This window comes from Sus scrofa, chromosome 3, assembly GCF_000003025.6.
Source record: "Sus scrofa isolate TJ Tabasco breed Duroc chromosome 3, Sscrofa11.1, whole genome shotgun sequence".
Classification (NCBI taxonomy): domain Eukaryota; kingdom Metazoa; phylum Chordata; class Mammalia; order Artiodactyla; family Suidae; genus Sus; species Sus scrofa.
In genome coordinates, this window is record NC_010445.4 from 107,327,361 (window position 1) to 107,340,037 (window position 12,677).

The 12,677-nt window shown below is 42.0% G+C and overlaps 1 protein-coding gene across 1 annotated transcript in view; it reads right to left on the bottom strand.

Annotated features, from left to right (window-relative positions):
- The window catches only part of YIPF4 (Yip1 domain family member 4), a 40,433-nt gene extending 27,764 nt beyond the window's left edge, over positions 1 to 12,669 (bottom strand). The window contains exon 1 of the mRNA XM_021087657.1: positions 12,336 to 12,669. Within this exon, the coding sequence (XP_020943316.1) occupies positions 12,336 to 12,654 (319 nt within the window). The 5' untranslated portion in view covers positions 12,655 to 12,669. The remainder of the gene's footprint in view (positions 1 to 12,335) is intronic.

Consider the following 12,677-nt stretch of genomic DNA (forward strand, 5'->3'; position numbering starts at 1 on the left):
CCTAGAAAAGGCAAAAAAAAAAAAAAGTACACTCATGCAAAATTAGAATTTTGTTTTCTGTTAGAAGGATAAAGATTTGTTAGACTTTCAGTCTGCTTTCTTTTCTTTTCTTTTCTTTTTTTTTTTTGTCTTATCATGTCATTCCATACCTGCAGCATATGGAAGTTCCCAGGCTAGGGGTCTAATTGGAGCTGCAAATGCTAGACTACGCCCACAGCCACAGCAACTCCAGATCCAAACTATGTGGGCAACCTACACTGCAGGTTGCAGCAATGCCAGATCCTTTTTTTGCTGTTGTTGTTGTTCTTTTTAGAGTCAACCCTCGGCATGTGGAGGTTCCCAGCTGCTAGGGGCCCAATTTAGCTGTAGCCACTGGCCTACACTACAGCCACAGCAACGTGGGATCCGAGCCTCATCTTCTACCTACACCACAGCTCACAGCAGCAACGGATCCTTAACGCACTGAGCAAGGCCAGGGATGGAAGCTGCATCCTCATTGTTACTAATCAGATTCATTTTCTGCTGAGCCACGACCGTAACTCCAACGCGGATCTTTTAACCCATGAGCAAGACCAAGGACTGAACCCGCAAACTCATGGATACTAGTCAGATTCTTAACCTGCTGAGCCACAACAGGAACTCCTCAGGCTGCTAGCAATAACGGACTATGAAAGTTTATCCCTTTAGTAATATGCATGGATAGCAACAATTTTGAGTCTTACCAAAAGAATCTACTATGCTTCATGTTGTCTTTGAGCCTTTGATTATTTAAGAAAATCTAATCTTCTCAATATTAAAAGAACTAAGTTTTGTTCATAACTATGTAACCTTCCGTATTTAGCTTTAACATCTGACATCACTGCTTTGGTTAACCAAATTGTAAATGAAGTCTTTATGTGAACTAATTTTGGGATTTTCCAGAGGGCCCTGGAACATCTCCAAAAATCTGTTCTCTCTCATTATAAAAACAAGATGTTAAACTAACTATACTGATTTGATATATTAAATGACATGGTTAAGTATTATCAAAGAAGAAGCAATACTATGGCACAACACTGTAAATCAACTATACTTTAATAAAAAAAGCAATACATTTGTATATATATGTTACTAATACGTGTTTCATTGCATTTCAGAAATTGTACAAAATTCCTAGAAATCTGATTTGTCCTGACATAATGCTACTAGTTGTAATTCCAGTTATTATCTTAAAATGCTGTCTATCACAGAAATAATCAAATTTCCTTGTCAATTCCATTATAATGAAATCTCACCAGACCCTTAACCATGGCATTTAAAAAAAAATTTTTTTTAAGTCTTTTTTAGGGCCACACCTGCAGCATATATGGAGGTTCCCAGATTATGGGCCGAATCAGAGCTATAGCTGCCAGCCTACACCACAGCAATGCCAGATCTGAGCTGTGTCTGTGACCTACACCACAGTTCATAGCAATGCTGGATCTTAACCCACTGAGCAAGGCCAAGGATCGAACCTGCGTCCTCATGGATACTAGTCAGATTCGTTTCTGCTGAGCCACGATGGGAACTCCTATATAAATTCTTTTTAAAGCCATTACATATTATATATATAAACCATGAGACACAGTTTAATTGCTAAAAGGAAAATCATAAACAGTTTTTCCCACTTTTTCATGTATTTTTATTCATACATTCCTTCATTTAAATCACAACATATCTATGCTAAGTGCTTCATATATTAATGCTTAGTTCTGGTTAAATCTGACTAGTAACAGTTCCTTGCTATTTCAGCTAACTTTTTTCTTTACATAATTACATCATTTATCTTTAGATTTGGCAAATTAAAGATTGTGTGGAGTTTTCTTTTAGGTCAGTTCTAAAAAGCAGTGAAAATATTGTTACCCACATTATAAAATAAATTCTGTTTACAGTCTGTACCAGTGCCTTAGAAGTTACAGAAAATCACAGTAGTATATATGTTACATTTTCCGGTTAAAGAAAAATTGGGAATAGTAAAGGACTTGCTTGAGGTCATACAGGAATTAGGGAAAAAACACATTTGTAGGACCAGACAATATGCACTAGTAAACAACCATCAATGTTGTTAACTAGAAGTCACAAGAGTGGAGTGGTATTTTAGAAAACTTGGCAACAGTAAAACAGAACACTCTTAACACAGACTTTCCTTCCCTAAAGATCATATAAAGAAGGGCTTAATTTGCACATTACCCTAACTTCTAGGTTAGCTTTTCAAAACTGCCATTAAAAAAAAATTGGCTTTGGAGTTCTCTTGTGGCACAGTGGCTTAAGGATCCTGTTTTGCCACTGCAGCAGCTTGGGTCACTGCTGTGGCTTGAGTTTGATCCTTGGCCTGGGAAGTTAACGGGTGTGCACCCCCCCCAATTTTTTTTTTTTTTTTTGCTTAAACGTCAAGTATTGAGTGCCTCAGTTATGAGTCACATCATGGTCTGGTTCTGACAACTCCTGCAATTAATTATAATAAAGTTTACATTTTGAAGCCAAGTCCTAGCTTAGCTACTACTAATTAATACAGCAAATCGTAAATATCTTCTGGTCTCCAGTTTCCTATTCAAAGTTCTTTGCAGGTTTAACATTACATGATTCTAAAAACCTCTAAAAAAAAAAAAAAAAAGAGAGAGTTCCCATTGTGGCTTGGCAATAACAAACCCAATTAGTATCCATGAGGATGCAGGTTCAATCCCTGGCTTAGTGGGTTAAGGACCCAGTGTTGCCTTAAGCTGTGGTGTAGGTCACAGATGTGGCTTAGATCTTCTGTTGCTATGGCTGTGGTACAGGCTGGCAGCTTCAGCTCCAATGAGACCCCTAGTCTAGGAACTTCCATACAGCCCTAAGAAGACAAAAAATGAAAATAAAAAAAAATAAAAACCTTTTTTCAGCATTTGCACTGTGGCTCAGTGGGTTAAGAACTCAACACAGTGTCCACGAGGATGTGGGTTCAATCCCTGGCCTCAGTCAGCTGTGGGTTAAAGATCAAGCGTTGTCACAGATGCATCTTAGATCAAGCACTGCTTTGGTCTGTGGTATAAGCCACAGCAGCAGCTCTGATTCGACCCCTAGCCTGGGAACCTCCATATGCCTTGGGAGCGGCCCTAAAAAGGCAAAAGGACAATAAATAAATAAATAAATAATACTGGAAAACAATGAGAAAGATTCCAAATCACTCCAGAAGCACAGCTATCTTACATTAAGCCACAGTTAAGAACCAGCCAGCTTGATTGTCAACTCTAGGACAGGAAATCAGAATTACAGAAGACTAGTTTTTTTTTGGTTTTTTTTTTTTTTTTTGTCTTTTTTGTCTTTTTGTCTTTTGTTGTTGTTGTTGTTGTTGTTGCTATTTCTTGGGCCGCTCCCGCGGCATATGGAGGTTCCCAAGCTAGGGGTTGAATCGGAGCTGTAGCCACCGGCCTAGGCCAGAGCCACAGCAACGCAGGATCCGAGCCGCGTCTGCAACCTACACCACAGCTCACGGCAACGCCGGATCGTTAACCCACTGAGCAAAGGCAGGGACCGAACCCGCAACCTCATGGTTCCTGGTCGGATTCGTTAACCACTGCGCCACGACGGGAACTCCCAGAAGACTAGTTTTATTTACTGATTTATTTTTCTTTTTACAGCTGCACCTGCTGCATATGGAAGTTCTGGGCTAGCAGTCGAACTGGAGCTGTAGCTGCCACAACCACAACACTGGATCCGAACTGCATCTTCAAGTTACGCTGCAGCTTGAGGCAACACTGGATCCTTAACCCACTGAGCAAGGCCTGGGATTGAACCTGCATCCTCACGAAAGACTAGATCAGGCCCTTAATCCACTGAGCCATGATGGGAGCTCATAGAAGATTAATTTAAAATAAATTTTTCTTACTACACCAGGTATAATATCCTTGTCATTTTCTAAGTAAACAACAAAGATAGCAATAAATGTAAGTGGATTTAAAAAAAATACTATTTGAAAGAAATATCTTAAATGTTTCCACTGATGTCAGGCCTCTGAGTGAGGAAGACTATCAGTAAGTTTCAAGTTTTACTGAAAGAAACTGCAGCACAAAATATTATTTTCCCTCCCTTTCAACTCGTGTATTACTGGGTGAAGAATCCTTTCTCTGAAGCTTCTATTCAGCCTCAGAACTTCACTTTGAAGAACTCAGTCAGTATAGTATACTCAGAATGAAACTTACTGATCTGTCCCTAGACAAGGTCTAGATTTCTATGAAAGAAGAGTAATCTGCAATGAACAAGACCACTTTGTTGGTACTTGGCAACTTCTTAGATATGTAAAGACACTTTTTCTTATTTAACAAGCAACAAGAGCAAAGGCAAAGTAGGAGTTCCCATCATGGTGCAGCAGAGATGAATCTGACTAGGAACCATGATGTTGCAGGTTCCATCCCTGGCGTTGCTCAGTGGGTTAAGGATCAGGCATTGCAGTGAGCCGTGGTGTAGGTCACAGACGCTGCTTGGATCTGGTGTGGCTGTGCCTGTGGTGTCAGCCGGCAGCTACAGCTGTGATTAGACCTCTGGCCTGGGAACCTCCATATGCTCCGGATGTGGCCACAAAAAGACAGAAAAAAAAAAAACAAGAAAAAAAAAAAAACAACGAGCAAAGGCAAAGTAATTCTAGTTCATTCGGATGAAAATGAAATGAAATCTATGTGTACTTAAATCTAAACCGGAATTGACTGTGCAGCAAAACAAAACAAACACACGTTTCACACTGAAGGGATAAATTCCACTGTTCCATTTTAGTTACAATGCATTCAGGCCAATGAAAGAGATCAAGAAACCAACACAAATACAAAATGATTTTATAATTGCTATACCTATATTGGAGCTTAAGCATGTTACTCTAATAAGAAAAAACTTTAAAGCCTTGTATAAAATTGTGTCCTAGGTTATATTTTTATTCACAGTTTTGGTTTATGATTTTATTTTGCTTATTTATTTTTTTAGGGCAGCAGGTGTGGCATATGGAATTTCCCAGGGTAGGGGGTCCAATCACAACTGCAGCTGCCAGCCTACACCACAGCAACGCCAGATCCTTAACCCACTGAGCAAGGATCAAATCTGCATCCTCATGGATACTAGTCAGGTTCGTTTCTCCTGAGCCACAACGGGACCTCCTGGTTTATGATTTTAGTAGATCTACTATTCAGTACTGTCAGTTAATTGTCATATTGCATATATGCAATATATATATACATTGTCATACATATACACACATTTTTTACGTTGACATTGTCATTCATATATATATACACATTTTTTATGTTGTTGCTTCTCAGGGCCGCACCTGCAGTAAGTATATAGGAGTTTCCAGGCTAGGGGTTGGATTGGAGCTGCTGCTGCCAGCCTAAGGCAAAGCCACATCAACACGGAATCTGAGCCACAACTTTGACCTACAACACAGCTCAAGGCAATGCCATATCCTTAACCCACTGAGCTAGGCTATGGATTGAACCCACATTCTCATGGATACTAGTAGGGTCTGTAACCTGCTGAGCCACAACAGGAACTCCCTCCTATTGCACATAATATTAATATCAATTAAATCTCCTGAGCCTACCATTAGAAAAATTCACAGGAAGTTGCAGAAACGTCGTACGTATCCTTCACCCAGTTTCCCCCAATGGTACCATCATCTACACTATCAAGACCAGTGATAAAATTGATAAGACTTGTTCAGATTTTACCAGTTTTAAGTGCACTTATTTTCCTATGTGTGTATAGTTCCACACAATTTTACATTTATCACATTCATAAAATTTATGAAAAGATTGGAAGATTTGTGTTAAGATCTACACAATAAAACTTTTTAAAAATCAAGTAGGAGAGTTCTGGTCGTGGCATGGCGGAACGAATCTGACTAGGAACGATAAGGCTGTGGGTTCGATCCCTGGCCTCGCTCAGTGGGTCAGGGATCCTGCATTGCCGTGGGCTTGTGGTGTAGGTCGCAGATATGGCTCAGACCCTAAGTTGCTGTGGCTGTGACATAGGCCGGCAGCTGTATCTCCGATTCAACCCCTAGCCTGGGAACTTCTACATGCTGTGCGTGTGGCCCTAAAAAGCAAAAAAAAAAAAAATCAAGTAGGAAATGTTTTAAAAAGGAAAAACTAGGAGTTCCCCTTGAGGCTAAGCAGATTAAGAACTTGACATTTGTCTCCATGAAAATGGGCGTTCAATCCCTGGCCTAGCTCAGTGGGTTAGGGATCCAGTGTTGCCACAAGCTATTGCATCGGTCGAAGATTTGGCTTAGATGTTGTGTTGCTGTAGCTGTGACACAGGCCTGCAGCTGCAGCTCTGATTCGTACTCTGGCCAGGGAATTTCCATATGCTGCTGTGCAGCTGTAAAAAGAAAAAAACAAAGAAAGGAAAGAAAAACTCAAGATTCCTCCATCAACACTACTAACTAGAGGTGATATTCTTTTGGGGGAAGGGGAACTTCTCACAAAGTAGGCTAAACAGCCACCTTAAAAGGTTAAAAGAAAATTACTGTTTACTCAAAAAAACATATTGATACAATAATTATTGCATTATTATGTCTGTGAATTACTGGTTATAATAATTACTTTAGTTGGAGATATTACCATTTTTAGATAGGAGTGTTGTAGTCTGTTTAGGCTGCTATAACAAAATACCATAGACTGGGTAGCTTAATAAACAATAGATATTTGTTTCTCACACTGTTGGAGGTTAGAAGCCTGAAGTCAGTGTGTCACAATGGTCAGGAGAGAGACCTCTTCAGGCTAACTGACTCCTTGTGTCATCACAAGACAGAAGAGGGTAGGGAGCTCTGCAGTCTTTTTTATAAAATCACTAATCCCATTCATGAAGGCCCCGTCCTTGTGACCTAAGTACCTCCCAAAGGTCCCATTGCCTAATATCATCACTGGGTATTATGATTTCAACATATGGGAGTTCCCACTGTGGCTCAGTGTGTTCAGAACCTGACTGGTATCCATAAGTACTTGGGTTTAATCCCTGGCCTCCTTCAGTGGGTTAAAGGATCTGGCATTGCCATGAGCTACAGTGTAGGTTGCAGGGCAGCTCGAATCTGGCATTGCTGTGGTGTGGGCCAGCAGCTGCAGCTCTGATTCCACCCCGAGCGTGGGAACATCCATATGTCACAGGTGTGGCCTAAAAAAGCAAAATTATTTTTTAAAAAATTTTATTATAGTTGATTTACAATGTTCTGTCAATTTCTGCTATACAATAAAGTGATCCAGTTACACATATACATGCATTCTTTTTTTCACATTATCCTCCATCATGTTCCATCACAATAGTTCCTTGGCTATCCAGCAGAATCTCATTACTCCAATTATTTTTTGAACCTAACCACTTTTATCCATTTCTACCACCAGCACCCAGCTAGTACAAACTATTATCTCCTATCCACATAACTATAATGGTCTAGTAACTGCTCCCCGTAGTCATTCTTGTCTCCCACCAATCCCATTCACAACTAAAGCTAGAAGAATCTTTTATTTTTTTAAGGCCACACATGTGGCATATAAAAGTTCCCAGGCTAGGAGTTCCCATCATGGAGCAGTAGAAATGAATCTGACTAGTAACCATGAGGTTGCAGGCTCAATCCCTGGCCTCACTCAGTGGGTTAAAGATCCAGCATTGCCATGAGCTGTGGTGCAGGTTGCAAACCCGGCTCTGATCCTGCACTGCAGTGGCTGTAGCATAGGCTGGCAGCTGTAGCTCCAATTAGACCCCTAGCCTGAGAACCTCCATATGCTGCGAGTGCCGCCCTAAAAAGGCAAAAAAAAAAAAAAAAAAAAAAAAAAAAGAATCGGAGTTGCAGCTGCCAGCCTACACCAGAGCCACAGCATTGCCAGATCTGAGCCATGTCTGTGACTTACACCACAGCTCACTACAACACCAGATAAAGACATGAGATATTTCAAGAAATTTAAAATCCAACTGAGAGTATATCCAAACATGGAATATTATTCATCCAGAAAAGGAATGAGTTACTGATTCATGCAGTAACATGAATGAACCTTGAAAAGCATTATGCTGAGTAAAAGAAGCCAGACACAAAAGGTCACATATTATACCACCCCATTTACATGAAATGTCCAGAATAGGCAAATCTATAGAGATGGAAAGTAGGTCAGTGGTGCAGAGGTGGAGGCAGGGAGAGAATGGAGAGTGAATGAAAATGAGTACAGGGTTTCTTTTTGGAGTACTAAAAATGTTCTGGGATTATACAGTAGTAACGGCTGCACAACTCTGTGAAGAAACTAAAACCCACTAAACTGTACTCTTCAAAAGGGTGAAGTTTATGGTATGTGAATCATATGTCAATTTTAAAGCCAAAGGCTTATTTATGAAAGCGCAGAGTTCATCGCCAAAAGTTGTGGAAGATACTGGGGAGAAACTGTTAAGAGAGTTAAGCATCAGGTTAAAAAAAAAAGTGTGTTTTTGTCTTTTTTTTTTTGCCTTTGGTCCTTTTAGGGCCGCGCCCTCGGCATATGGAGGCTGCAAGGCTACGGGTCTAATTGGAGCTGTTGGGGCCAGCCTCCTCCAGAGCCACAGCAGCACCAGATCTGAGCCAAGTTTGGGACCTATACCACAGCTCACAGCAATGCCAGATCCTTAACCTTGGAGCTGTTGCTGCCAGCCTCCTCCAGAGCCACAGCAGCACCAGATCCGAGCCAAGTTTGGGACCTATACCACAGCTCACAGCAATGCCAGATCCTTAACCCACAGAGCAAGGCCAGGGATCAAAACCGTAACCTCATGGTTCCTAGTCGAATTCATTTCCGCTGTGCCAAGACAGGAACCAAGACAGGAACTCCTGTTTTTGTCTTTTCAGGACCACACCCACAGCATATGGAAATTCCCAGGCTAGGGGTCAAATCTGAGATGTAGGAGTTTCTGCTGTGGTGCAGCGGAAACAAATCCAACTAAGAACCATGAGGTTGCGGGTTCGATCCCTGGCCTCAGTGAGTTAAGGATCCGGCTTTGCTGTGAACTGTGGTGCAGGTTGCAGACGCGGCTCGGATCTGGAGTTGCTGTGGCTATAGCGTAGGTCTGCAGCTGTAGCTCCAATTCGACCCCTAGCCTGGGAATCTCCATATTCCTTAAGTGCAGCCCTAAAAAGGCAAAAAAAAAAAAAAGAATCGGAGTTGCAGCTGCCAGCTTACACCACAGCCACAGCAATGCCAGATCTGAGCCATGTCTGTGACTTACACCACAGCTCATTACAACACCAGATCTTAACCCACTGAATGGGGTCAGGGATCAAACCCACGTCCCAGTGGATACTATTAGGGTTTGTTACTACTGAACCACAATGGGAACTCCAAGAAAAAGAAAAGTTTAAACTTGTCTTTTATCTTATAGGCAAGTGTTTCTTTTTTTGGCCATGCCCACAACTTGTAGAAGTTCCAGGGCCAAGGACCAAACGTGCATCACAGCAGGGACAATACCAGATCCCCGACCACTAGGCCTCTAGGTAGCTTTCAGGCTAGTGGTAATGCATATTCTGTGGAATCTAGATCTGATAAGATGCCCTCCATTAAAAGCTTTTGATATTTACTAAGTTTGGAAAACTCCTGCACACCATAACCTCTGCTTGGAATTTCAGAACTAATATTGGCATATTACAGGCTCAGGGAATTCTATAATTAGGGAAACTGGTTTAATCACTCTGTTGTACAGCAGAAATTATCACAATGTTGTAAATTAAGTAAATTTCAATAAAACTTTAAAAAATTAAAAAAAAAAAAGACAAGTTCTGGAGAGCAAAAAAAAAAAAAAAGAGGCGCTCCCGTCTTGGCTCAGCAGAAACAAATCTGACTAGTATCCATGAGGATGAAGGTTCGATCCCTGGCCTCACTCAGTGGGTTAAGGATCCAACATTACCATGAGCTGTGGTGTAGACTGCAGACGCAGCTCAGATCTGGAGATGCTATGGCATAGGCCAGCAGCTATAGCTCTGATTTCACACCTAGCCTGGGAACTTCCATAAGCCACAGGTGTGGCAAAAAAGGAAAGAAAGAAGAAAGAAAAAGAAAGAAAAAGAAAGAAAGAAAGAAAGAAAGAGAGAGAGAGAAAGAAAGAAAGAAAAAGAAAGGAAAGAAAGAAAGAAAGAACGAACGAACGAACGAAAGAAAAAAGAAAAGAAAAGAAAGAAAGAAAGAAAAGAAAGAAAGAAAAGAAGAAATCTGGGGAGACAGAACACTAACTCTTAATTCCAGATCCCTCATGTGGAGGTCACTGGACTTTTCCAAATCTCAATTTCACTATAAAATACAGAAATAATAAAGCTCAACAGGATTCTTATAAAGACCAAACAAGTCATTTGCTTAAACTACTGTGTAAATTTAAACTGTATTATGTGGTAAACATAAATGTATTATTATACACATACCTATATATCCTTGTCTGTATATCTCTGGATATACAGGTAGTCTATACACCATTAGAGGCTATATAGAGAAGTTTGAATAAATCTTATGGATTTTACTTATTCCAGGTTTCTTGGTTTGGTGTATGGAGTCTATGTTATATTGTTGTCTGATTTCTCATGTATATTTAAAAAAGAGGAGTTCCTGTCATGGCTCAGGGGAAACGAATCTGACTAGCATCCATGAGGATGTATGTTCAATCCCTGGCCTCACTCAGTGGCTTAAGGATCCAGCATTGCCGTGAGCTGTGGTGTAGGTCACAGACACAGATCGGATCTGGTGTTGCTGTGGCTGTGGTGTAGGCTGGTGGCTACAGCTTGGATTCAACCCCTAACCTGGGAACCTCCATATGCCACAGGTGTGGCCTTAAAAAGACAAAAATAAAAATAAAAAAATAAATAAGAAAGAGAATCCTGGAGGAAGGAAGAATATGAAAAATATAAACACAGACACATAAGTGTGAACAAACATCAGGTGCTGATACTTAATGACAATTTTTTCTTAAAATCTGGAAAATTAAGGTTGGATTCCTCCCCAAGCACTATGATACCAAATGTAGATGAAACAAATTAAAATATTCTGCGTTGTTATAGTTCACCAAATTTCCGTATTACGGTAAAGGTATCAGCTATGTTCTCCATGGTAAAATTTTTACTTTACTATTTTTTGTTTGTTTGTTTGTTTGTTTCAGGGCCATGCCTGTGGCTTATGTAAGTTCCCAGGCTAGGGGTAAAATCAGAGCTGCAGCTGCTAGCCTACACCACAGCCACAGCAACTCGGAGTCTGATCTGCGATCTACACCACAGCTCAAGGCAACACCAGACCCTTACCCCACTGGGTGAGGCTAGGGATCGAACCTGAATCCTCATGGATACTAGACAGGTTCATTAGCACTGAGCCACAATGGGAACTCCTATTCTACATTTTAAAGTATAACCAAAACTACAGTATGATTTTCTTTCAACAATGCCATTCAAAAAAGCAAAACAAGGAAAGAAAAGACAGAAAAAAGGCAAAGTAAGCGATGCACTAGGAAAAGATTCTTCAGGAAACACACCCTTCTCTAGAATTAAATTTCTATAGCTAAGTGTAATTTATCTTTTCATACTGAGCAATACCTGTGGTCACTGGAAAATTAACTGGTGTACAAAGCCTAACAAAAGCAACATTTGAAAACGACTACCAGAGACAGATTTCGGTTTCAAAGAGTCTGGCAAGGACAGAGAAAGGGAGGAAAATAAATTCTCCCATGCTGTAGAAAAACCTCTCCAAAACAATATAGAAGGAAATCTGTAGAAGCTACTGGGAACACCTAGCTGGATTACAATTAAGTTTCAAATATATCTTGGTCTACCTCTCCGAATACTGAGGTCAAACACCACAGAAGAGGAGGAAAACTGGGACATGGGCAAGATATCGTATTCCACAAAAACCATGAACTCCTCGAGGTAAGTTAATGTTTGCAGCGCCGAATCCAGTCCCAGCAAAAAGTTATCTACTGATACTGAGCAGCACAGTTCTCCTTCCACGTTCTCAGCCTTTGACGCCTACCTCGGCCAATCTAACCATCCCTTTTCTGAATAAGACCAAGTCATTTTAGAATTAAAATCCTGGGATCATGTGAGTCCACTTGAGGTGGGTAAGCCCGCCAGAAAACCCTGCCACCAGAAAGCGTGGGGAAAGCGAGAAGCTTACCGAGCCACTCGGAAAGCTCCTCACAGCTCTCCCTCCGCCACTCGGAAGGCCCGGCAGGCGCCCAGGACTCGAGTCACCCACGGGTCAGCTTCCTGCCCGTCTCCACCCTGCCACAACCGCCTCGGCACCAGAAAGACCCCCCCCGCGGCCGGCCCGGCGTCCCCCGAGGTGATGGGCCTTCCTGAGGCTCAGTCTCACCTTCTGCGTCTGCTGAGGTGACAAAGGTGAAGTCCCCGTTAGAGGGGAATAGGCCGGGGGCGGGCCGGGTGGCTGCATCGCGCGGCCCCTCGGAGCCCGCGGCGGGGGACGAGGCTGCAGTTGGGCCCAAGCCCCAAGGCAGCCGCGGAGCCGACTTGCACGCGCGCCTACAGTGCGGCCCGAGAGCCGGGAAGTGCTGCCTAGGAGCGAGGCCGGAGAAAACCGCTGCGGGCCGCGGGGCTGCCCGAGAGTCCCCCACCGAAGTCCTCTGGGTGGCGACAGCCCAAACACCACGACGCCGGCGTCCTGACAGGACCATAACAGTGACAGCGCCGCTGGGAT